Below are 27,140 nucleotides of genomic sequence, written 5' to 3'. Positions count from 1 at the left end.
GGATTACTTCAGCAGTCAAGGTCATTCACATCCTGTCATCAGGTAAGCGGCCTTTGAGAGACACAACAATGTAGAATTGCTGAGCACAAGCTGACAGCTAAGTTCCGTACCCATGAAGACAACCTCAACCGTGGTCTTGTGTTCATGTCATGCCACATTTGACCCCACCACACTGTTCTACATCTGTATTTTCCTTACTGTCCTGTTTTGACGCCGTTACCTTCATAGCTCATTATGATTTCTTTACCTTAAATAGTTTGTACAGTTTTGGATTACCTGTTACTTCGGTTAGATCCTCAGCGTGTAACTGTTATACTTATCATTGTTTCTCCAGCACCACCTCATTTTTAATTTTTTGTAATTATCCCTCTGCCTCCTTTAATCTGATTATAGGTCATCCCTTCATTTGCTATTCAGCCTGTCGACACTTCACTCACACCATTTGTATGATCTTTTAATCTCTCTTGCCTATAAATTCCATGCCTGTGTGCTTATCTAGACTTCACCTGATGAAGCAGCAGCACTGCGAAAACTTGTGATTTTAAATAAACCTGATGGACTATAACTTGGTGTTGTGAGACTTCTGACCTTGTCCAACCCAGCCCAGTAAGAACATGGTTTCAGTGGGGGAGAATAGAATTTTAAACCTTTTAGCAATGAAAATACTTCAGATTCTTTTCTCTTTTAGGTCTCCTTCCCTATAACTTCATTTGCGTGCAGACTGGCTGCATCTTGTCTGAGATCTCGACACTGGATAACCTATTTTCTTGGTCCATCCTGATGAAACTGTTGGTCATAGCCATAGTGGCACTTGTCCCTGGAGCTCTCATCAAACATTACAGTCACCGGCATCTGCAGTTGGGTGGAAAGGTCAAAAACAGGCACTTGGATAATGACCGGAAAATTAGATGACCGATGCTAACCCCTCTGTTATTTATGGTTTTATTATTGTATGAAACAGTCTTAATATGAAGTTTTGTTTATATCATAGAAGCCTGTCCAGTAAAATTTGAACAATGCCACAGTCTTCAAAGCAATGCCTGCAAGCTACCCTGCAGTAGGTGCCCACTTATTACTTCTCCACTTGTAAAAGGTGTCCAACACCTGATAATTAAGTGGACAATCACATTTGAGTCAGTTGTTGTCTTACGGGTAATTAAAAGAAGTTCAGATGTGGCTGTAAGTGTTGTACCAAGCTCAAGTATTTTGCTTCAAATCTAGTAAGGCCTCAGCTGGTCAGAACTGTGGGTGTTATTTGTCAAAGACCTAAATTATGCAGATCATCTAGATGTGAGTTGCAAAAAATGTCACCTGTCCTTCCAGGGCAGGGAACAGGACATTTTGGTTTCAGAAGCTAAAGGATTTCCAATCGAACAGTCCAGTCTATAGTTGGTCCCTATACTCTCCTTGTTTCAAACATTACAGCAGGCATTACATATCAGGTGTATTTCATTGGTTGTGAAATACTTTCGAAAGCTCTAAGGTCATGAAAGACACTCATGATTTCTCCTGTCCAACCTTAACTGGTGATGGGAAATTGCAGTGGTGGCCAAATACCCTCGAAATCTGAGGTAACTAACTGCTGCTGGTGGCAAACTGCCTTCTGACTGGGCTATCGTATCTCCTGCTGTGGAAAAATCGAGCTGCCTGTGATGCCTGTTTTATTTTTAAACTCTCCCTTTGAGTTCAATCTACCATTGCTGGTGCTTTTTAGTTCTGCCACACACTTCTTGGTTTTGTTTGTGTAGACAGTTCAGCAATTTAGTGATCAGACACAATTGGCAGATCGCTGTCACTGGACAGGAAGCGGACAGGTGTTGGTGAGTATGTATGGGATTCCTAGCTATGCATCTAGCTTGCTCACCTCTGCAGTGACCTGGCAACGGTGTTGCTATCTGCGGCCAGATTAGTGACATGCTCTGAGTGTCTCTAAATGGCATCAATTCTTTAATATTGCATTCAAGTCAGGTGGGATGATTGAGACTAAATGGAGCAGCTGAAGCCTGCAAATCAAAAGGTAATTATTTTTGTTTTCATCATTCAACAAGATTTTTAATAGTAAATATCCAAATTATGATGCCACAGTGCAGGCTGTGGGGGACAGAATTCCACATTAAATGCATGTGCAAATGGTAGATATCTACATGAGTAGTAATTGGCTCTGAGGCATTGTCCTCAACACTGGTGGCTGTGCTACCCAAGACTGCACAGCCCAGGATAATTAATGATCTTGTATGTCATTTTTAACAGCCAGAAGATTGAAGTGTATTTTTAAAAATTAATGTTTTAAAAATAAGCCAGCGGATCCTGGGACGGGACTGATGAAAAGCCAATACAGTGATGATCAGAACTGGATGTAAAACGTCGTATTATTAATGCCGTGATCAGATGGGGGCAAGAGTGAGAGTGCAAAGATAGTGGTGGACATAGCTGAGGAAAATGTAAGATAATTACTTCTTGTGATTCTTTCCCACACCCCAGCCCCACCTTCAGTACTCCCAAGAAAATGCAGCGTTGTCTGTATTACAAAGTAACTTTGAAAGGCAGTTACACACCTTTGACTTGATGTGGAAGTCTACCTGTTAAACTTTTGTTCTCCTCTTGAATTCAACACTTGGGTTACTGTACCTTTGAAAAGCCCCCAGCCATCAAACAACAGTACGTGTCCAACACAGAATGGAGTGTTACCTGGCGATGAGGTGCCATGTCATTGCTGCTCTTATCCCTCCTTTGGTATTCACAACCCTGCCACTTTGTGATCAGACATGCACCCACGTTCTTCCCCGGCCCAATCTCTCACTGCCTTGCAAACAGCTGTCGAGTTCCAGCACGAGCTCCCAGCATCCCTCCCTTTTTGTATTTGGACTTACTCAAAGATGGTGAGTGTATTTATTTAATCAGTCTTTAACACCAATCTTAACCTTTCTGAAGTCGAAGTTAAGCAGCAGGGAAACAGACCCTTCAGTCCAACCAGTCCATGCTGACCACAATCCCAAATTAACTAGTCTCACCTGCCTGTGCTGAGGGGTTTCCATGAGTAGAGTTTGAGGGATGTTGTTAATTTTAAAGCATCGAACCTGGAAAACTGACTGCATGTTTGGGGCCTGATAAATTTCTCATTGTGGAATATGCGACACCAACAGCTATTGTCCATCCCTCGATGCTCATGTGAATGGTGGTGATTGGCCTGCTGATAAACCACAGATGATGGGGCTCCCACACTGGGGAGAGTGGGTGGCTGTTACTAATACTGGGTGAGGTGTAGATTTAACTAGCTCTCTTTATTAGGCCAGTCTAATTGGACCGTCAGTTGGGCACGTGTGAAGCAGGAAGCTGAGTTGATCAATACCATCAGGTCCTGCGAGGTTGGGTTACATTATAATGAGATATCAGATTGGAAATTTTAGAAATTGTTTTTGATCACTCATCCCCCACACTCTCAGCAAGTCTAGATCGAAGGAGGTTTCGAGGTATTCACACAATGATCTCTTCTTTGGTAAGGGTGGTGGTTGATATGTGTAAGATAAATGGCTCTCCTGCATTAGTTTGTTACATACTTTTTTAAAGAATAAATGTTGAAAGGTCCTGTGATTATGAAAAGCACTTCATAAATTCAAGTCTTGTCTGTTTTCCTTTTTCTCCCATCATCCACGCAGCATTTTCCAGGTACCCGCCATCTCTGGATGAAAGAAATTCTCCACGACTCTGACCTTGTCCTTCTCCTTAAATTTGTCTATTTATTGATATCTGCCAACTGAAATAAGTCCTTCCCGTACCACTATCCATGCCCCTCCAAAATATTAAGACTTCCTTGATTAAATCTCCTTTGCTCCTCAGTCTTTCGTAGTGTCAACCTCAGACAGTTTTTGTATCATTTGCAAGCCTCTTAAATGAGGGATGTACGATGAAATCCAAATTGATCATTTATACTGCAAACGCAAAGAACTGATCTTCAATTCACAAAAAAAAGGCAAAGGCCAATGCCCTTTGCTTTCTGCCACAGTGCTGTCTGAAGCAATTTTGGGTTCAGTCTGATTTACAAGGTGCACAGTTCTTTTGGTTTTTATTTGGATCCAACTTTCCACTTTTACTTTTCTGACCAGTTGGCAATGTACAGCCTTATCAAAGGCCTTGCTAGCATCTACGTGGACTGTGAAATCTATTGCTTTCTCTTTGTTACTTCGTCAACACAATCAACCAAGTTAACCAGATGTGTATTGTATGTAGAGCCACACTGGATTAATCTGAGCTGTACAAAGTGACCATTGGAAAAGAATTCTGAGGAGCAGTATTAATTTTTCCATTAATAAAGTTAGTGTGATTTGTCTGTAAATCCCTGGTCAATTCCCTTTTCTCTGTGAACAAAATCACCAAGTCACAATTGTAACCAGATAGGATGAAAAAATACTCCAGATCACCATTCGTTTTTCTCTTGCTTCTCTGACCAGGCTGGGATGGATTTAATCCAAGTCCACTGGCCTATCTATTTTCAAGGATATAGAACCACTTCATATACAGAGACAAATTTTTGTATTCTGCCTCAACCGCGAGACATTCCTTCAGTGGCAGAAAAGTTTCAACTCTCCTCCAATAAGTCCAACATGAATTTAAACCAAGTTTAAATAGTGCTGAGGTGATCATGTATTTTGTAACCTTGATATATCAAGAGGCATTAATAAAATGAAATTTCAGTGTGTATATACAAGTGCCCCCACTGATTATAGTTAACATGGAAGGCCTGGGAACAGAACTGTCTGCATCTGCACACACCTGCTCAGTTGGCTTGGGGACTCAACCAGTGTAAACAAGCCGTTGCTATCTACAAGCTATGCATTCATCCAGGATCACTAACTGCAGTATAAATCTCAGTGTATGTCGCTGAGGGTGGAGACTTTTAGTTTGTATACTGTGTTCAGGTATAATTAGATTTTCATGTACTTTTTAAGTGGAATCCTTTGGGATTTGTGTAAAATTTTATACACAAAGCTCTGTCTATATTGTGAATGGCATTTTATATTGAGCTTGTAGATACTGTAAATAGGAACATTTTAAATGATTGAAGCTTATTTACATTTTTCTGAAGTATCTTGACGGGTCTTTCACTTTACCAAAGGAGTGTTTACATTTGCATGTTTTTCAGTATTTTCTCCACTTAAAGTGGAAGTTGTCTAATTTGTTTAGATTGTGTGATGTGTTTAAACAAGTACAGCAGAATTTGGAAACTTCAGTAAAGCATTTAAATAAATCTGTTGTCCATCTTCATTGTTTAATTCTCAAGCCCAAGTGTTGCTGGTGCTTAGACTTTGTAAAGCAGGCTCAGCGAACAAATAGAACAAACAATTTGAGCTAAAACTCCCAGATTGATGCACTGTTTATCTATTGATAAAAGAAAGCACATCAGTGTAGTCGAGGGACTTCAATCCACAGTTTGTAGAATATCTGCTGTTTGAGATGGGGACAGTATTCACATGGTGCAGTTGGCAGCTTCTGAGATGGAGAAGGGCAAGCCTTATCTTAGGACCGTATACAGATGATGTATCTGGCCTAAAATGGCCTGCTACATTTCTCTATCAAACTATTGGGGCAAAAACAGCACAGTTTGTTTACATGATGAAGCTTCCTCTGAACTATATTGGTACTAAGATTCTGCTTCAATCAATCAGTGGACAAGCTCCTGCACTGGATCGACCATTTCATTTGTTAAGGTTGAATTTTGGAGATGAATCCAGGGCATGACCTCTCAACCCAACTCCCAGTGGTTAAACCAATTCAAGCTTCCGCCACAGCTTTGAGTGGATGAGTATAATTCTTGAACTTGTATGAGTCACCCAAATCAGAGTGCTCAGTATGTGACCCTGTGAGAGATTGACCTTTGTGTAGCTTTTCCAGAGTATTGTGATCTTGTGCTTGACTACACTCCTCAGTGAGACTGAGATGACACACCCCATTCCCTTATGGGCTTCCTACATCCCAGATGGTGACTCTGGAAATGCTTAATTTGGTTTAAGTCAAACAGCATAAAAGTCCACACAATCTCATACAGTACGCTGGCTTTTTATTCCATGCTTTTTTTGTTTTGCTATCTCTCTGATCCCCATAATCACAGTTAAAACAATCAGCTTTGATGTTCTCAAAGGTGGGGAAGACTGAAGCAGATCAACCTCCCCACTCCTGTGCACAGAGGGGAAAGATCACATGGTCTGGAGGTCACGGTGCCAGGTGGACCTTGAAATTTAATATAAAAGGAATTACAATACTGTCTCCTAACTGCAAGAGTCCCTCTAACTGCACCAACTGGAGAACGTGATCAACTAAATCGTTATAAAGGAAAGCCAATGTGGTACTTTGGTGGAATGCAAGTCAAGTTTTCAAAAATAAAATCCCTTCCATTTTTACTGATGGCTTATGTATAATAATTAAGAATGTTAACTCCTCCCCAGCCCCTCAACAACCATGTTTGTGTTTGGATTTCCTCTTGACAGCCTCACTCAGTTTGAATGGCATGAGATTTATAATAGGCTGTTCTTTCCACCTGGAAAGGCTCTGACCTATTGAGAATTGCAGATAGACCGACAGGACTTTTGGTTTGGGATGGTGAGTCAAACCGAATGGAACGAAGATAGATCTTAGGTAGATAGTGGATCAAGCAGACAAGGTGGAAGTCAGCCATGTTTGAATTGAATGATGGAATTGGCCCAATGGGTCTGGTCCTATATTCTTTACTTTTGCTTCATGAGTTAGAATGGAACTAGAAAATTGCAATGGCTGAAAATTGATGGGGAATGTGTGTGGCAGACACTCCAAACAAAAATGACATGGCAAGAACCTATGTGTGCAGTCTTTTAAGATAGGGAAGGCTATTGGGCTACAGCTTCCTTTTGGGAAGGACTGGCCAGGGGACTCTCTCTGCCTGTTACAGCTGAATCAACTGATAATCTGTTTGGCTGTCTATAACACACCATTCAAGTAGTGGAGTGGGGCTCAAACCCAGAAACACTACCACTACTATCAAGTGAAGTTTAAACAACAGGAATGCTACCTGAGGTGTGGGACTGTACGGCTCACCGGGGAGAAGGGTTTGAACGCCTCATGGTGGACTCTGGTTTTAGTGAAAGTTAATCTCTTGGACCTGTTGTTGGTTGTCTAGTGGTGCCGACCAGGAGGCTAGTAAGCACAAGAAACAATCCTAAAACCAAGTACAGCACCACCAATCAGCTTCCAGGACTGCAGTTCACAGGGTTGCTGTTTGTCAATGCACCCTTATGCTGAGCACCCCATTCAGCATATTCATCTCAGCCTGAATAATAACAGACTTGGCTGAAAAATGACCCTTGCAATAGCTCAATTGAAAGGCTAGCTGTGTGAATCCAATCCTCAACAACATCAAGTTATTTAAAGAAGGCAGGATTGTTTTTCACTTCAGAGAAAGATCTGGTTGAATCATCTTGTGATCCGTATATGTATGGTTGGGGAGGTCTGTGTTTGTGGGGGAGGAGTGTAATGGTGATGACACTGTAAAAGCTGGGACTGAGAGAGAATTAGGGTGAAGTTAAGGGCAAAAGTGTGCAGCAAGGAAAGAAAGGTAAAAAGAATAGGTAAGACAGGGAAGAAAGAGGGCAAGAACATGAGGAGAGTGAGGTAGGGAGACAAAGCAACAGTGAGAGCAGGACAGAGGGTGGGAACAGAGCAAGATCTTGTTGCTGACCATCCAGAAGAGCAGAGGGGGCATGAGATGGTTGTGTGAAGATTAGCAGCAATCTACATTTAAGTCAGTGTGTCTGTCAGATGCTTCAAGCATAGGCCCACAGCACAAAGAAATCCAGTTATTAGTGATGTTTTCTAAGAATCTTGTTTTTTTTAAGAGTATAAACAAATTGTAGAGAAAGTTCTAAACTGGTGATAATATTGATTTAGTGAATTAGAAGTAAAGGTCGTTGCCGGGGGGGAGACAATTTGCAAGCTACATTTAAACTGAGCTGAGAGTGTAGGAGTATGTGTGGGTGGGTGAGTGATTTGATATGCAGGTGGCTAAGTGTTTGCAATATCAGGAGGAAGTGAAGGCTATGCCTCAGCAATTTCACCAGGGACGTCAACCCATTAGGAATTAAAACACTGTAGATGCTGGTAATCAGAAGTAAAAACCCAAAAATGTTAAACTATAATCAGGTCACCATCCTGAAAAATGTTTCTGTCTTGGTCTACATATGCTGCCAGATCTTGCTGGACGTGGCCAGCATTTTCAATTGTTAACATGAGGAATTATTGAAGTTTGATGTTGCTGACACTGTTGAGAGTGAACTCCAAGGGGAAAACCATAGCCAGCAATATAAAACAAAAACTATTCATTCCGTTTTCTTTGGACTTTTTTTTGTAGTGATAAAACATTGCTGAACAGTTAGGGATCATACCAAAAGTATAAATGGTGTGTTTAATGTTGAATTGTCATGAGGATGGACATGGGTGTCTAACATGAACTGAAGGCCACATGATTAATCCTCCTACAAAAGATTTCCAACTACAGTTGGAGGTCTTTCACTTCAGACATCCGAGGTCACTTTCTTTATTCATTCATGGGGCTTAGGCATTGTAGACTGGATCAGCTTTTATTGCCCTCAAAGATGGTGGTAAGCTATGCTCTTGAATTGCTGAAGTCCTTGGGATGTCATTACTGTCAGTGTTGTTAGGAAGATTTTTAGGGTTTTGACTTAGCGACAATAAAGGAATAGTAATATATTTCCAAGTGAGGATGGTGAATGGCTCGGAGAGGAATTTGTAGGGAGGAAATTTCCACATAGCTGCTACCTTCATCGTTCTAACTGGTAGAGGTCACAGGTTTGGAAATTGCTACTAATGACCAAGTTAAGACAAGGAGTGATGAATCTTCATTTCCAACATGGTTCAGAAAGAGGATGGTTGTTGCTGAGGGGTCAGTTCAGGGAAAACTGGGAAAGGAAAGTCAGGGGAGTATCAATAAAATAGATTATGCTGGAGTCTCTAGGCTTGAGAGGACGGAAGGATTGTTACACCCTTATAAATAACACTGAAAGAGTACACCCTTTAACGTACTTTTAAACATTTTCCTTTTTCTGGAAAGACATACAGGGCCATTGGAAATGAGGTACATAGGCACAGTTCCCACAGCACTAATCCAACAATTCTGCTTTTCCAATTGTCAGCTCTGTCTTGCTTTCTCATTCTCTTCCCCAGCCCCAACTATCCCCCTCTCAATTCAGTTTAAGATTTCCTGAACTACTTGATATAATCCTACTCCTGGAATGGTCAATCCCAATGGGAACTGAGAGAGCACAAAGATTCAAGGTCCTTCTGGGAGTAAACAAAATTCTGGTCTACAGAAAAGAAAACAAACAATCAAAACCTCAATGATAAATTAACAATTCTGATGTAGTCCAGCTACAGAACCAAAGGAATAATTTAAAGTGATCTGATACTGCTTTGGCAGTAATGACCTTTCCTTCATAAAATTACACATCTGCTAAAATTTACAGTGAGGATGTTCAGAGTCTACATTTCTAGAGATTGTAAACAAAACAGGAAACATAAAGATATCATTCGGTATATCACTGTCCAATTCAGGCTTTTCTAATAGCTTGTTTTGATATTTTACCGAGGTGGCATTTATACATTAAATTTTGGCTAAAAATAATCAAAATGTGGAAAATGGAATGGCAGAGATACAGGATATGCGCAAGCATGAGTCAAATTGGATTGGCTTTCTTCTTGTGATTTATAGTGGAGTGTGCTGACTCCACAGCCATTGCGGGAGGGTTGGGCCTTACCTTTGGTCCCCAAATTGCCCTGGAGATTTGGTATTTACATGCCACGGTACACTCTCACCAAGCAACAAGTTTAACTAGGACTGTGCTGCTTTCTGCTGGAATTGTTTGCCATCCCTGGAACTGGTAGCCAAGTTGTTTTTTTTTGGTATCTAACATCATAAGTCAACCAGCAACAAGCAGCTTGCAGCTCAGAGACTGACAGGTAATATTCATCCATCCAGTCAACACCAATAGGCGAAATCTGAGGGCACAAGTGTCACATCATTTAGATGGAGAGGTTCAAATGTCTGTCAGTGAATGAATCTGTAAGGGTTTCCAGGACTTGTAATATACAAAGTACAATTTTGCCTGGGTCCCAGAGCAGCCTCACAAATTCCCTCTGGGATCTGTCTGACATTCCTATGAAGGCTGGCATTCACTGTGGATCTGAAAGCATTACTAACTGGCAAATCAGCTATGCCAATCCATCTCAGGGACACACTGCCAGCAGTTTGTATCAGAGAGCAGCAGGTTCTCTCTCTCACACACACACACACATACACACACAGCGAGCGAGCTGGGGCCCAGTGGCACTTAGCAAGGGCAAAAGTAGACCAATCCTTAACTCAGGAACCAGAATCACAGAGTGACTGCTAATAGTCACAGCCCTGTCATTCTACATCTGAAATGTGTGCACTCTCTTGCCTGCTTTTTTTTGCTAGGTGACCTGACAGTAAGGGGAAGTTCAATGGGCACACTGCCATCTTTGTACATCGTCCAGGAGAACTTTACCTATTTATACTTTGGGAGAAAAGGCAGAATTCTCTAGCAGAGGATCACAGGCAAATCCCACAACCACACTTTCGCTCATTATTCCTTCTCTCGTCTTAGGAGCACAAACTGTAACAGAATTATCTGACACAGGCAGGCTGTGCTTGTTCCTGTGATTTGCTACCCATACAGTAGATTACTTAATGTATTAAAAAGCCTGGGATTTGAAAACCATCTCGGTAAAATGGAAGATAAGTAGCAGAGTAAAAGCCTGAAAGGGACCGCTCAACTCAGGAGATTTCAATACTTGCACAACACAACGTATCCTGCAGTGGAACAGCAATGTATCTCGTTCCAAAATTTGCTGTGACAATACAGGGATTTTCAATCTCATTTTGTTTCAATCAAACTTGTGCCAGAACAGCCACAACTGTTTGACACTGATTTTTTTTTTGTCCCTGTTCACTTACAGGTGCCAGGAATTCACCGGCCCTCAAAATAAAGAAAAGCAAAGACAAACTTGTTGTCCCTGACTGCTGGCATGCTGCAGTGAGGAAGTCTGGAATGGTTCGGTGACGTTCAGACGGTTCTGTGTGGAAGTACAACTGCACAATTTTCCTCTGACATCGCGAGACAAGGCTTTTCACATTGCTGGGAGAAGAAAAGGATCCAGTACCAGGTTTGGGGACAGGAAAGAGAAGCAGCAACTATTGATGGCAAATGAATGCCTTGATTTGGAAGGCTCTTCGTCACAGAGTAACCTCATCTCACTTAGCATAGCAGAGCCTGGCTGCATAGCAAAAACATCACCAGAATGATGGGGTGAACTTGAAGCATGGAGCAAATTTGGGGTCAACCAAGGTGAAGGCTCAGACACATTGTATCAGAACAGGCTTGAGGGGCAGAACTGCCTCATCCTGTTTCTGTCTGCCCATCTTGCCAAGCAGCCGGAAGGTACTGTGCTAGATGCTGGGAAGCATCACTTAGATCACTAGGCTAACAAACACCGCTCTTTCAAAGACCCCAACCCCTACTGACCTTGGCCTCAGCAATTCCAAATGCTGCCAATGAATTGTCTTCCCCAGAGGTGGCAGTACATTTTGACATTAAGTGCCTTCCAGTCCCATGATCCATTTGCCATCAGGTTGAGCTGATCTTCCTGGCTGGTTCAATGTATGCATATCTGAAGTATTCAGGTACACTCCAGAATCTTTCCTGTTTCCTCTTCATCGAAGAGGATCAGGAGGGGCATCCTCCCATCAACCGTGGCCCACTTTGGTGTCTCCTGACCCAGTCAGTCTCAGGTCAGAACAGCAGTGCAGCCTCGTGTTAGTCCCTGAGCCTTACACTCCATGCAAAAACAAAAAAAAATTAAGACTTGCGACATCTTGTCCATCTTCTTTGCAAATCCGTCTCTTGTAGAATACTCGACGTTTACGCAGTGTGAAGTGTCAAACAAAAATAGAACGTTAATGTTTACACTAGCGACATTAGTCAAAGTGGATCCCTGCCATACTTGATTGAAATGATAGTGAACTCTACAATTACTTCATCACAGAATGTTGCAGAATATCGAAGAGTATCTGAGTCTGTGTTATTGCAGTATGTTCCCTCAGGAAGTCTAGATAGTCTTCATGTATGTCTTTGTCCGTAATTTCTATGTTCTTTTCCTATGGGTGATCTTGCTGCCTACCTCCCTCACCAGGTGGATAAGCTGCAGTCCTTCCCTCTCCGGACTGTGGCGTCGGAGCATTCTGCTTCGGAGGAATCACATTCCGACTCCCCAAAGTGCATGGAGTTCTAGAGGGTGAGGACAAACATTAAAAAGGTCAGTGTCCATGATCTCCAAGTTTCCTTCTTGCCACTCTTCCACACCATTCCCTCCACCACACTCAAGTCTTTGGGATATGGCTCAGCAGCAGACAGCGGCAGGTCTCCAATCCCAACCCATCTTCCTCGCACCAGCCCAATTTCAAAGGAACTTGGAGTGTGGGTCAGGAGGACTGACACCAAACATGGTTCACATCAGCACTGATGTGATGCCTGGTTCCAACCAGTATTTCTCCCTTACTTGAGAAAATGAGGCAGATAATCTGGTCATTCAGCACATTGCTTACACAATGCTCATTATTCCTTTTTCATCTTAGGAGCACAAACTATAACAGAATTATCTGACACAGGCAGGCTGTGTTTGTTCCACAGTAGCAGCTACACTTCAAACAAAAAAGTATTTAATTGGATATACAGCATTTTGAGGTGTCTCAATGTCCCAAAAGATGCTATATAAATTCAAGTCTTCGCCTATTCTTCCATTCTGATCTGTACTTAAGTTCCATCTACATAGCTTAGTGAAATTTTCAAAATGACTGAAGACTACACCGACAGCTGTTTCACCTGGTCATCTAAGTTCTCAATGCACTAGTGGTTGATGCCCAGGAAGACCCTTGGCAATGCAGCCCATGCCCACATTCACAGTGTCTGTTTGTGCCACCTCCCAGTCACCCATGCCAAACACGATGATGGGCTTTTTTTGGTCTGGTGGTAGATGTCAGTGCAGGAAGAAAAATCCATTGCAGAGTTTGGAACATTCCTTACAGAAACACACCCAGATTTCTTCCTTTATTTTAACTGTAGCATTTGTTAGCGGCAGGCAATTCTCCCCATTGAACGTTCCCCTATGCAATGCCAAAGTGCATAAACACAGGGCCGTTGCAGTATGAAGCCTGTTTTGTGCCTGTTAGATTCAGCACAGCTGGGAGAACAGTGGGTCATGTTTGTGCTGGCGCTTTAAAAGGAGCTACCAATTAGTCCCATTTTATTGGATATTTGTACACATCAACTATTTATCCAATTCCTTTCCCAAAGTTACTTGGGATCATACAGAATATTCCAAATTGTAACGACTTAATGCATAGTGTTTTCATGTCTTGTTCTTTAACCAATTGCCTGTTTTCTCTGGTTACTGGGTCTCCTGTCGCTGGAAACAGATTCCCTTTATTTACTCTATCAAACTCTTCATCACTTTGAACATTACTAAATCTTGCTTTAACCTTCCTGATTTGAAGGAAACACCACCAGATTCTTTAATAAAGGTAGATGCTGGAAATCTGAAACAGCCACCAGGAATACTAGGTTCAGAGTTCTGAAGAGAAGAGAGGCCATTTGGCCTACTGAACCTGCAATGACCCTCCAAAGACCTCCCCAATCTCCACCCTATCCCTATAGCCCTCACATTTACCGTAGCTAACCCACTTAAGTCTGCACAATCCTGAGCACCATGGGGTAATTTTGCATGGCCAACCCACGGAGGGGTTGTGGGAGGAAACTGGAGTAGCTAATGGAAATCCACACAGACACGGGGGGAATTCATGCATCTAGAACATTTGTGGCTGGCATTCTGGATTACTAGTTCAGTGACATTACCATTACACCACCAACTCCTGAAATATGATATCCAGACTTGAATGCATTACTCCAGCTAGGGTGTAAGCAATAAAGATTTAGTATAACTTGCTGTATGCGTTACCAAATGCCTCTATTTATAAAGCCAGGAGTCTGTGTATACTTTTCTTTAAACAACATGAAAGGCAAAAGTAGAGTTGAAGATTATCAGATCAGACATGATCTGATTGAACAGCAGATCGAACTCAATGGGTTGAATAAGCCTACTTTGCTCCTACATCTTATGATGTTTCCTGCCACCTTTGAGTTGTGCTTCTACAGACCCAGATCTTGCTCATATCAGTGTCTGGATTGAACTCAACAGCGAGCCATGCAACTAGCTAAGAGAATCTTACCTCATAGCAATGCTCCTCTGCACAGAGTTTCCCCAATGATATCTGAGTTTTCACCCTGCGCACAGCAGACTCTTTGTCGGACAGCCCGTCCGACTGCATGGATATCTCGATGGGAATTTCCGGGGTTTGCGACAGCATATCATCCAGTTTGTCCTCCACACGGTCCTCATTGTTGTTGCTGAGTCCATCTGGAGTACCGCTGTGAGAGTGGTCACTGGTATTTCCTTCCTCCCCATCTGATACAGAGAAGTTCTCTGAGCTGAAGGTGGAATAGGACTGGCAGCTGCTCATACAACGGTGAGGCCTGCAGAGTAAAGAAGGCAACACAGCCTCAGGAACCCAACAATACAAATCCACACGACCTTACAAAGGAACAAGTAGAAAGATTGCAGTAACCTCTAAGCTCTCCAACAGACGAGGCAAAGTCTCCTGTGTCTGTAGCTATGTGAGGCCAAAATAAAAATGAGTTCCAATAATTTCAGAATTCCAGATTATCAATACCCTTCGATCAAGTATCTTCTGGTTTCACTCGAACTGCTGGTCTAATTTATCAACATTCCCAACTAGAAGAAGTGGTTTCTCTGTATTTGACATGCTGAATGTATTAAATAAACACCTCAATTACCTCACCACCATGACCCCACATGACTATCTATTGAAGGGGATATGGAACCTGGACTGACAGTTGAATCCTCAAAACACCCGGTATCACTGTGCATGTCACTTCTCAGAGGCCAATATGTCCTTCTATAAAGCTGAAGATAGTGATCCAGGAGTAATCTGAATATAACTCCACTTTACTGAAGGATAATCTCCAATCCTATGTATTCTGACTGCTCTGAGATGAAGACAAATTTCCTTTTAGCATTTACATCAATGTCTGTGCCTGTCAAATTGTTTTCAGTGATTTATCTGCGTGGAAAAACTTGCTCCTTCACAGCTACCAGTCTCCCACCATTTAGTAAAACTTTAACCCAGAAATTATGTATGGCTTTCTTGAATCCAACATGAGTGGATTCCGTCTGCTAAACAAAGCCAAAGAAAACAGGAGGGGGAAGTAGGCCATTTGGCTCCTTAAGCCTGCTTCGCCATTAATAAGATCGTGACTGATAGGTTGAAAAAATATATGAAGTTGCAGGTAGATACAGACAGGATGAGTGCCTGAGCAAAATCTGGGAAATGGAAAAATGTGATCCATTGACTTGGCAGGAAGAATAAAGAAAGCAAAGTATTGCTTAAACGGAAAATGACTGCAGAATTACATAGGCTGAAAGTTTAACTCGATCAGAATCTGTTTGCTTCCACAGTTAAAAATAGTCAGATTCTGAGCCCAGGTAGGTTTTAGAATAGGGGTGTTGGCCACAGACAGAATTCCTGGCCTTGATCACGGAAGCAGTGACTCCTGCTATAAAAGGAGAAAAAAGGCCTTGGCTATGAAGTCCACCACAATTGAAAGGGCTTCAAATAATGACTGGCTACACAGACAGACCTCTGGAGGACACAGGTAGAGATGCACTCCAGCTAGGCCATGCCTGGGACTCTTCAGAGAGAACATTAGGCGGAGGACCTTAAGGCCTCACTGAATGATGATGCACATTCTTGTTGGCAAACCTTTAATCATAAAACCCCTACAGCACGGAAAGGGCTCATTTGGCCCATCAAGTCTGCATTGGCCCTCCAAACAGCATCTTACCAAGACCCACCCCTCGCTCTACCCTATCCCATAACCTCACAATTACCATGGCTAATCTACCTAGACTGCACATTCCCAAACACCACAGGGCAATTTAGCACAGCCAATCCACCTAACCGGTGAAAGGAAACCAGAGCACCTGGAAGAAACCCATGCAGACACGAGGAGAACATGCAAACTCCATATAGACGGTCACTCAAGGCTGGAATCAAGCTGGTTGCTGGTGCTGAGCTTCAGCACTGCTAACCACTGAGCCACCATGCCACCCAAATCTGCAGGGACTGAATCTTAGGCACACCCCGAGTAGCTGCGCTCAAAGACCAGCACTCTTTGGGTGGCGTGTAACAATGGTTTGGCTTTTCATTCCCCCCAAGACAAAGGAGTTCAGCATTTTGAGCCCCACACAGCACCAGGCATATAGCGGAAAAGAAAACCTGAACCTGCTCAAACCTCAGCAGAGACTTTGTGAATTTTGAACCCAGGAGGGCATAAATGATCCTCCGTACTTGACAACAGGCTAAGAATTGAAGTTAGCCCCAAAGTGGAGATCTAACAGACTTGGTAGGGAGGGTGCCACAAGTAATAACAAAATGGGTACAAAGAACATGGAAAAAAGGTGTCTAAAGGAACATGATTAAACCTGCAAGGCCAGTATGAAAACTGAACTGCAAAAGCTTTTAAAAATCTCTAAAAGCAAGTGAGTGGATGGGCAGCATGGGCATCAGGAGGTGGCAGACTTGTTAAACGAGGATATTAGATCCTTATGAATATGATGTACACCTTTCTCATGGTCCTTGTAGGCAAGGCAGAATGGGAATCACTGGTTTCCACAGCAATGCAGGGAGGGGATCTGTGAAGTGGGAGCTTCAGGAAAGAAAAAGAACTTTGTCACATGGAAACTAGTGAGGATAGACATTAAAAATACAAAGACCCGTAGGATGGCAGAGGGTCTTCAGCCTGCAGACAGACATCCCTGACAGTACCCAAGGAACAGAGGCCCACAGTAAATGAATGGCTGAAAAAGAGTGGCACAAGAGACAGAGATGGATTCACTTCAAGGCACCCAGCATTGGGAAAAGAGGAGATGCTACACTGAGACAGGCTCCAGATAAACTGTGCTGGGATCATTTCCCCAATGAAAGAAATGACGAGGGTGACAAACAGAGCTTTCAAGCATGCAGAGGTTGTGAGCATTCAGAAATTGAAAATCAATAAATGAAATGCAAAGACTGCACAGTAGGGCAGACGTATGGCTAAAAGTAATCAAAGTGGATCAGGAGGGGACAGAGCTCAATGAAGATTTTGCATTTAGTGACTAAGAGCATCAGGAAAAAGTAGAAAGGAATTAGAGAAAACAGCTGGGGACACAAACAATAGGAACTTTAATCTTTATTTGACTGTGTAGCCAAATTTTCAGCAATGGTATGGAGGCTGAATTCATTCTTGAAATGTATTCCAGATTGTTTTCTGGATGAGTACACTGAGGAACTAACCAATGTGAATATAAATTAAAAACAGCACAGCCAAGGGGACTCCAGGGAAGAGTGATCATAACAAAATAGAATTCTATACTAAACATTAGAATGATTCAGTCAAGTCTGAAATTGGAGCCTTAAATCTGTACAATACAAAGCTAAGAAATACAATCTAAAAAAAATTAGGAAACTAGTTTAAAAGATATAATTAGCAATGGTAAATGCTTATAAGATTTAATTCATAATTTGCAGAAATTATACATTTCTTCAAAGAATTAAATCACAGCAGAAAACATGGTCGGAACATGTTTTCAGACTGAAGGTAGATTGAAGGAAGATGGTTATAATGATACCAAAAAAAGTAGTAAGTATAAGAATTGATTAATTCTTCAGTTCTGAGGAAGGGTCACCAGGCCTGAAATGTTAACTCTGACTTCTCTTAACAGATGCTGCCAGACCTGCAGAGCTTTTCCAGTAATTTTCTGTTTTTGTTTATAAGCATTGATAGAATATCCAAAATAACAAAGAATGACCAAGAAATTAATGAAGAAACAAAAAGTAAACTAGTAGATGTAAAGCTAATTAAGCTTCCATGAGGATACAACAATGAGGCACTTAAAAGTAAATTAATTCCTAAGAGTCAGACACGGATTTTACAAAATGGTGGAAAAAAAAATAAGAGTAACTGAACAATACTTCCTAAATTTCTCATCAAACAATGCTTCACCAGTAAAATATTCTAGAAGTAGCAGCAAATCAAGGCTTTATTGAAAATGAAAAACATAGGCGTATAATTAGTTCCATTGATATTAAATGGGACTAAAAGCCAACAAACACCTGTATTTTGGTATATACACCCTAAGGTTTGAAAAGGGTTGCTAAAGAGATGATGGATGTATTAGTTTGATCTTCTAGAATTCTTTAGGATCTGGAATTATCACAAACAGTTTAGGTAGCATAAACAACTCCACTGTTCAAGAAAGGAAATAGGAGAGGTGTGACCATTAGACTTGGAACAGAATTAGGCCATTCAACCATTTCTCTGCCATTCAATCATGGCTGATAAAATATGAAAATATCCGCCAGTTAGGTTAAGATCAGTAGCAGGGAAAATACTTAGGTGAGAACAGGAAACTCTCAAAACAACAATGCATTTGTGTAGAACCAAAATGAAAGGAAAACAAGGTTGACAAATCTGTGGAACTATAATGGATAAGAGAGAATCAATGGATACAGTATATTGAAACAACTGATTATTACATAACATTAGGACTATGGCTTTGGGACATTAGCAATGATTGAGAGTTTTTTAATTAGGCAGAAAAAGACAGTATGAAAAGAATAGGTTGGCAAAATAAAACTATTGCGATGACATAGGGATCAATACTTGGGTCTCAGTTGTTTACAATGTACGTCAATGATTCGGATGATTGGGGACTGAGCTTTGCATTTAGTTTTCTAACAATAAAAATCAAAAGGGTGGGAAAGTAAATGATGAGGAGGACACTAAGAAGCCATGAAAGGATTTATACAGGATCAGGAGGCAAGGATGTAATACAATTGTGGAGAATTGAGAGTCCAGAAATAAGGATCAAAGTCTCATAATAAGGAGTTGGCCATTTAGGACAAAAGATGAGGTGACATTTTCACTCAAAGTTGAATTTTCTACACAAGTGCTGTGGACACTCACTTGGGAGATTTGACAGTGAGAAAAACAAAGGATAAGGGCAAGAGTGCAGAAAGATACAATGGAGGTAGAGGATCAGTCCTGAAATTAGTGAATGAATCCAGAGGCTCCGGTGCTTGCTTTAGCTGTTTTCTTTGACATTTTTCTTCATCTGCCTGGAGCAACTGAATAACACTGAGGAGCAGACACCCTCAAAGAGATCAATGCTAGTGTTGCTACTTGCACCTGAAACATAAACTTGCTGCTTTACTGTACAAGGTTAGGACGCTGAAGAAAGGGCAGGAACTGACAGTATATTTAAAAAAAGTAAGCTTGCACAAAAGGGAAGAGCTGAAGGAGATGGGCTAATTAAGTAGCAGTTTCAATGAGCTGGCAAAGATACAGTGAGCCAAATGGGCTTGTTATTTGCTGCACAATTCTATATTTGTACTCAAGAACACTGTCAGGCCAGGCTTCAGCCAGCCCTTACACCACATTCTTCACTTATTGATTAGAGATATTCACAAGTCATATTACTTAAACTTACACCTCAGTCTGCATTGGTACCAAGCACCTGGAAGGATGTGGGGGCGGGGTGTGTTTGGAGGTGGGGATGGATTTTGCAGAATGGCGACAATACTTACCTCTGCCTGCGTGGAAACTCAACTTCACTGTCCACTTCTCCCTCCTCTTCTTCAGAGGAGTCGTCTCCATTCTGGTGGTCAACAGAAAACAATGTAACTCTGTGTCTCATAGATCGAAGATACCAAGCTTACTTCAGTTACATCAGCTAAAACTCTCAAACCAACAACCACATTTGCTAAATAATCTTAAGCGTGCAAAAGTTCACAGTGACAAACAATTTAGGATTGCCACTCAAACTCTCAGGGTGGTGCATTTATGTACTGCAAAGACAAAGGGGCCTGATTTTTGTAGACAGCAAGAACATGTACACACATTGCATCTGTCTCAACTCAACAAAATAGATGACAGCCATTCATTGGTTATTTTCTCAGGAAAATGCTGTGACCAGTCACAGTCAACCTGCCCAGTTTAAAATTGACAATTTAAAATTCAAACAAAGTTTGGCAGTCTATTGTCACTGTTAACTGATTCATTCGTCATGGCAATGGTTCTACCAACCAGTCCACTTGCCAGCCATCGGTGCTATCTCAGAGAATAAACTGGCTTTCCCCATACATTGGTACTCTTGTGAACCATCCTGATGAGTGCGAGACAGAAAACTTCAACCAAAGATGTCTTTTTTAAGCCATATGCAATAGAATTGTTATACTGTATAATATTAAACTGTTACTTCACAAACAGGGACATAGTTTGGACAGCCTCAGTCCAGTTTGTAATTACAACAGATCCCACAGGTTAGAACAGGCAGTGTTGTAAAGTTTTGACTAAGTGACAGTGTGGCAGGTACTTTATGTTGTGTCTGTCCAGTTCTAGTCAGCAGCTGCTTAATCTCACTCCGGTGCTTTTGCTGGCTTGAGACATGGCCATTCCGATGGATTACAAGCTGACCTCCAATTTTCCATAAAGTGAACTCTGCTGCTTGTGTGAAGTCTTGTTTATCTGTCATTCTGTGCTGCACATTCCCAAGAACCTCTGTCTGTCAATGTCTCAGTTAAAATTCACATTCTTCAATTCATCTCTCACGTATAGTCCCACAGTTAAGCAACCAAGCCAAAAATTGCCCGGGTCCTAAGCTCCAAAATTCTTTCCCCAAGTGTCCCCACTTCTACCCTACTGCAGAATGCTTCTTAAACCAAACTCAAATGAAATACAACTGACAATTCCCTCTCAGGGACTCTCAGATTTTATTTGATAATGTTAGTCTCATAAGATGCAGAAACAGAAACCATAGGCATCAATGCAACTGATGGCCTGGGGCCCCTGCCCCGAACACAGTGGCCTAAGCAAAGACCTCTGCTCCTGACATTAGCACAACGGTCCTGGCCCTCTCCAACCCCAACACAGTAAACTCTGCTCCCTAACCCAGGCACAGTGGCCCCAAACCCCTGACCTGAGCAGTGGGCACTACCCTCTGACCCAAGCTCAGGTTGCCCTTCATGCCCCAGACCCTGATTATTGGCCCCTAATATCCCCCCACCCCTGTCCCAGACCCTACTGTGACTGGATACATTGTATGTCAAAATATGGAACATAAATGCGACTGTGTTGGTTTCCTATCTAATTCAGACAGGGTATGTTTGATCTTGTGAGACCATAAAAGAAGCAGGCCATTCAGCCCATTCAGCTTGCTCGATCATTTAATGAGATCATGGCTGATCTGATCACCCTCAACTCCACTTTCTTGCTTTACCCCTCCCCCCCCCATAACGTCAATTCCCTTACTGATTAAATATATTCAAGGGTGCAATAGATTTTTAATGAGCCAGCCTTGACATCCCTCTGTGGTAAAGAATTCCACAGATTCATTATCTTCTGACAGAAGAAATTCCTCCTCATATCTGTCTTAAATAGGGGACCCCTTTGACACAGGTGCCACCTCTGGTCCCATATCCAATAAAACAGGCTGCAGCCTATCCTTCTTATACTGACCTCTCCCCAGCCCGAGCTGCTGCACAATCAACCACTTTCCCCTCCTGAGTGATACACAGACACAGACACAGGAGAGAAAGAAAGTAAGAGGAGATGAGTCAGGTGGTTGAGGGGGGGGGAGGGGAAGAAGAGAAGAGGGAAAGAGGAATCTTCACCCAAGGAATCACTCAGTACTTTCTGAATGAGTTATGCCACATTAATGGGTAACAATGGCTTAACAAAGTCAGGACTTTAAGCAATCAATCATATTGAACTCTTAACAAGAACATTCCACGCAGATCCCTCCATCAGCAAGTTTCTAGTCTGACTGATGTACACCAGGAAGTTTCTACTTAATTCTAAATTAGCTGATGTTAGCCGTTGCAGCACGTAACTCTTTCTCTCTTTGCTCCATACTATCTAACTGTCTCTCTCATGTTCTAACACTGTAACTGTCTATCCCTCTACATTAAAGCTCTAAATAGAAGTTGCATCCTAGTTACCGTCAGTTCTGAGAAGGGTCACCAAGTCCAAAAAGTTAGCTCTGTTTTTTCCTTCACAGATGCTGCCAGACCTACTGAGCTTTTCCAGCAACTTTGTTTTTGTTCCCAATTTACAGCATCTGCAGTTCTTTTTGGTTTTTATTAAGATGGTTGTGGTTGTTGGAGGTCAGCCATCTCAGCTCCAGCACAGTTGTTAGGGTAGTGTCCTAGGCTCAACCATCTTTAGCATTGACCTTTCCTCCAACATAAGGTCAGGTGGGAAAGTCACTGATGACTACATAAGGCTCAGCACTGTTCATGACTCCTCAGATAACGAAGCAGTCTATGTTCAAATTCAACAAGATATGGACAATATCCAGGATTGGGCTGACAAGTGGCAAGTAACATTCACTCCACGATCTCCAATAACATGCAACCTAACCACTGACCCTTAACATTTAATAGTGGCGGAATTCAGCGATGATAACACTATCAACATCCTGGGGCTTACAAGAACAGGTCAAAGGCTCAGAATACTGCAGGAGATACTCACCTCCTGACTCCCCACAGCCTGTTTACCATCTACAAGGCATAAAGTCAGGCATGTGATGAAATACTCCCTAGTTGTCTGGATCAATGCAGTCCAACCCACTTGACTGGCACCACATTCACAAGCATCCAAACCCTCCGCCACTGACGTCAGTAACATCATTATGTACTATCTACAAGATGCACTGCAAACATTCAAACATCTTTAGACACTACTTCCAAACCCATGACCACTACTATCCAGAAAGACAAAGGCAGGTGGTGAGTTACAGGTAGAAGTCTAGTCAAGCAGTTCAGTGCGGTTTACATAGAGAATAACAAATACCCAGGAATTAGTGATGCATAGGAATCTACTCCAAGGACAGTTGAGCCAATGGGCTGAGGATTGACAGATGGAATTTAATTGAGATAAATGTGAGGAGCTAAATGTTGCTGAATCAAGGGACTTAGGGCTGCAGGTGTATTGTTCCTTGAAAATGAAGTCATAGACAGACTGAGTGGTGAAGAAGACACTAGGCACGCTTGCCTTGACTGATCATTGCACTGAGCATAGCAGTTGGGATGTCATGTTGTGGCTGTACAGGACATTGGTGAGGCCACTTTTGACATACTGCATTCAATTCTGGTCTTCCTACTATCGGAAAATGTTGTGAAACTTGAAAGGATTCAGAATAGATTTACAAAGATGTTGCCAAAATTGATGGATTGGAGGGTTTGAGCAATAGGGAGAGGGTGAAAAGGCAGACGCTTTTTCCTCCTGGCTTGTTGGAGGCTGAGGGGTGAGCTTATAGAGACTTATAAATTTATGAGGGGCATGGATAGGGTGAATAGCCATGGCCTTTTTATCCCCTAGTCTGGGGAATCCAAAACTAGAGGGCATAGATTTAAAATGAGGGAAGAGATTTAAAAGGGACGCGAAGGGCAACTTTTTCAGAGTGTTGTGCATGTACGGAACAAGCTGCCAGAAGTAGTAGAGGAGGCCAGTACAATTACAACATTCAAAAGGCATCTGGATGGGTATATGAATGAATAGAAAGGGTTTAGAGGGATATTAGCCAAATGCTGGCAAATGGGATCAGATCAGTTTAAGATATTAGGTCGGCATGAACTAGTTGCACCCAAGGATCTGTTTCTGCACTGTATGACTTTATGACTCCAGACCAGCAGACACATGGGAACACTACCACCTGCAAGTTCCCCTCCAAGCCACTCACCACTCTGACTTGGAAATATATCACTGTTCCAAAACAGTCACTGGGTCAACTGCCTGGAATTTCCTCCCAAAGGGTCAACCTACAGTACACGGACTACAGCAGTTCAAGAAGGCAGCTCACCATCACCTTCTCAAGGGCAAATAAGGACAGACAAAAAGTGCTGGCCAATCAGAGATGCCCACCTCCTAATAGTGAGTTAAAAAAAAAATTGTCTGGTAAACCTTTGTTGCAATAAGTTTCAGTTGTGGCTTTCAAATAGAAACCAGTTCAGAGTATCAATGGTCATGTACAAACAGAGGACACAGCCATCAAACTGACTGGCAGAGCAGTTCCCTCCCAGCCCGAAGTTCTTTGATGGGCCAGTACATAGTAGGACCCTGGTAACTCCTGACGTTTTCTTCAGATCACTGCTGTAATACATTTTTGAATGTCCTACAGTTCACAGACAGCACTTTTGAATATTGCAATACCGGTTTGTTGGAATAAACTGGCAAACTCAAAAAAATCAATAAGACATACTCCTCAGCGAGAATTCACAAACCATACAAAATTCAGAATGTTGCTGCACAGTAGGAGCCTTTCAGCCTGCTGTGTTCTCTTGCTGGTCCTTGGAAAGAGCAGTACCACTGGTCCCACTTATCTGCTCTCTCCATTATCTCAAAAATACTTCCATTTTTGAAAATCATAAAAGCCCGCTTCCTGCACGATTTCAAGAAAAGTTAGAGATGATAAAATCTTCTCATCTGCCTCTGGTTTTTTTTAGCTCCTTCCCCTCAACATGTGCACTCCAGCAATTTAGCTTCTTGCCACAGGGGAACATTTTTTTCCTGATTTACTCTGTCATTGTGACTGTAAGCAGCTCTATTAAATTTACACTGTTCCAGTGAGAACACGCCCAGTCTCTCCATATTCACTGAACACCCTCATCTCTGCTGCTTTTTTGACCAATCACCTCTGAGGAACATCAAGGGTTTAGGCAGTGATGCTCCCAAAGTGTGGTGCTCAAAATACTCCAGTTAAGAGTACTTCCTAATCAATGGTTTCTAAAGTTTCAGAAATACTTGCTATTTTTGGTATTCTAAGGCTTTGATTATAAGTGAAGGATTCTGTACTTTTCAACAGTCTTTCCGCTCACTTCCAAATTACTTATTTTCATGCTTCTAAAATGAATCCGTTTACACCTCTCTGCTTGTCATGTCCCTGACCGGATGCAAAAATAAAACGTTCTCTGCAGCCTACGACTGTCCTCCTCAACTTGAGCTGCACTTCCAAGTTTCACATCACCTGCAAACCACGAAATTGACACCCTGGATACCCAAGGCACCCATTTCTATCTCTTACCCAAGATCTATAAACCAGACTACCCCAATGAACTCATTGTCTCTGCCTGCTCCTACCCCACCAAGCTCACCTCCGACCTTGACTCAGTTCTTTCCCCTTTGGTCCAGGAACTCCCCATCTAAGATCGGGACAAGCCACACCCTCCAATTTTTCCAAAACTTTCAATTCCCTGGTGCCCTACACAAGGATGACGTAAAAACTCTCCGCTTACTTCTCTCCTGTAGGCCCACCCAGTCCCCTTCACTGACATACTTCTTCACTTGACCTCATCCTCAACTACTTTTCTTTTGACTCCTCCCACTTCCTACAAACAAAAAGGGGTGGATATGGGCACCTGCATGCTCCCACCCCCGGAGGTATGCCTGCTTCTCTGGAGGATTTGTGGAACAGTCCCTCTTCAACTGCACTGGTACTATCCTCCACCTCTTTCTCTGCTACATTGATGACTAATGGTGCTGCCTCATGCTCCCGCAAGGAGCTCAAACAGTTCAACTTCACTAACACGTACCCCCATGCCCTCAAATTCACCTGGAACACTTCTGACACCTCCCTCCCCTTTCTGAAGATCTCTGTCTCCATTTCCAGTAACCAAATTACCACCAACATCCACTTCAAATCCAGTGACTCCCACAATTACCTTGACTACACCACCCTCCTGCAAGAATTCTATCCTATTCTTTTAATTCCACGGCCACATCTGCCCCTGGGATGAGGCATTCTACTCTAGGTCTTCCCAGATGTCCTTGTGTTTCATAGACCTTAGGTTTTCCCTTCTGCTATTAAGGGATGTCCCCATTTCCCATGCTTTTGCCCTCAGATCCTCTGCCCCCCAACAAGGACAGAGTCCTCATATACCACCCCACCAACCTCATCATCCTCTGACATTTCTACCACCTACAATCAGACCCCACCATTGAAAAGATAATTCCCTCACCACGCTGTCCACTTTCCGCAGAGACCGTTCACGCGGCGACTCCCTTGTCAACTCCACACTCCCCACCAACCTTTTCCTGAACCACAGGTGGTGTTATACCTGTCCGCATATCTCCCCTCCATCCAAGGCACCAAACAATCCTTCCAAATTCGGCAGAGATTTGCCTGCACTTCATCTAACCTCATTTACTGTATCCATTGCTCCCTAGGTGGTCCCCGCTATATCGGGGAGACCAAACGCAGACCCAGGAACCGGACTGCAGAACATCTGCACTCTGCGATCACCAACTAGCCTGACCTACAGGTTGCCATCCACTTTAACTCCTGGTGACAGGTCTATCCTTGGCCTCCTCCACTGTCAGAGTGCGGCCAAACATAAACTGGAAGAACACCACCTCATATTTCACCTTGGGAGCTTAGAGCCCAATGGCCTGAAGAATGACTTCAACAGCTTCAAAGTCTCTCCTCCGCCAACTTCTGCATCATCTTACTCACCTGTCTGCTCCACCCTTCCCACTGACCAAGCACAATAACCCCCTACTTGCATCCACTTATCTCTATCTCAGGGTCGTATCCATGTTGCTGCAATCAGACATGTTGTTTTGTCACATCGTGTGCGTGTCAGACAGGAGCTGTAGTATGGTCAGTATCTTCAGTTCCTAGAATTGCTCATTTTACTGTATCATACCTTCAAAAAGCACAGGTAATGGCAGGTTAACTCCTTCAACTGGGATGTGCATCCTGGTGCACATGCAAACAGTAAGATAATTCACTTATCTTGGACAAATGTTGAGGATGCATGATATACAACACCAACTTAATAAAGACCCACACTCTATCCCTCCTTCCCAGGAGGTGCTGGAGGGGAAATGCCCTGATACTTACATGAC

The 27,140-nt window shown here is 42.5% G+C and overlaps 2 protein-coding genes across 6 annotated transcripts in view; one reads left to right on the top strand and one right to left on the bottom strand.

Annotated features, from left to right (window-relative positions):
- The window catches only part of LOC125454246 (transmembrane protein 41A-like), a 33,102-nt gene extending 18,153 nt beyond the window's left edge, over positions 1 to 14,949 (top strand). Inside the window, exons 5-6 of one of the 3 annotated variants that reach the window (XR_007247955.1) lie at positions 689 to 2,441; positions 11,020 to 14,949. Coding sequence is in view for 1 of the 3 variants with exons in the window: in XM_048534825.2 (XP_048390782.1) it covers positions 689 to 912 (224 nt within the window). In the remaining 2 variants the exon portion in view is untranslated. Of the gene's footprint in view, positions 1 to 688; positions 5,255 to 11,019 lie in introns of those variants that run through there. The other 2 variants (XR_007247954.2, XM_048534825.2) reach the window with 2 other exon arrangements.
- The window catches only part of si:ch211-45c16.2 (mitogen-activated protein kinase kinase kinase 13), a 146,656-nt gene continuing 128,567 nt past the window's right edge, over positions 9,052 to 27,140 (bottom strand). For all 3 annotated transcript variants that reach the window (XM_048534823.2, XM_048534824.2, XM_048534822.1), the window contains exons 12-14: positions 19,823 to 19,893; positions 14,345 to 14,648; positions 9,052 to 12,347 (exon numbers count right to left, since the gene is read on the bottom strand). In XM_048534823.2, the coding sequence (XP_048390780.1) occupies positions 12,246 to 12,347; positions 14,345 to 14,648; positions 19,823 to 19,893 (477 nt within the window). In that variant the 3' untranslated portion in view covers positions 9,052 to 12,245. The remainder of the gene's footprint in view (positions 12,348 to 14,344; positions 14,649 to 19,822; positions 19,894 to 27,140) is intronic.

The sequence above is a fragment of the Stegostoma tigrinum genome, chromosome 7 (genome assembly GCF_030684315.1).
Source record: "Stegostoma tigrinum isolate sSteTig4 chromosome 7, sSteTig4.hap1, whole genome shotgun sequence".
NCBI classification, from domain to species: domain Eukaryota; kingdom Metazoa; phylum Chordata; class Chondrichthyes; order Orectolobiformes; family Stegostomatidae; genus Stegostoma; species Stegostoma tigrinum.
The sequence above is the reverse complement of the archived record's forward strand: the minus strand, read 5'-3'. Positions and strand labels throughout refer to the sequence as shown.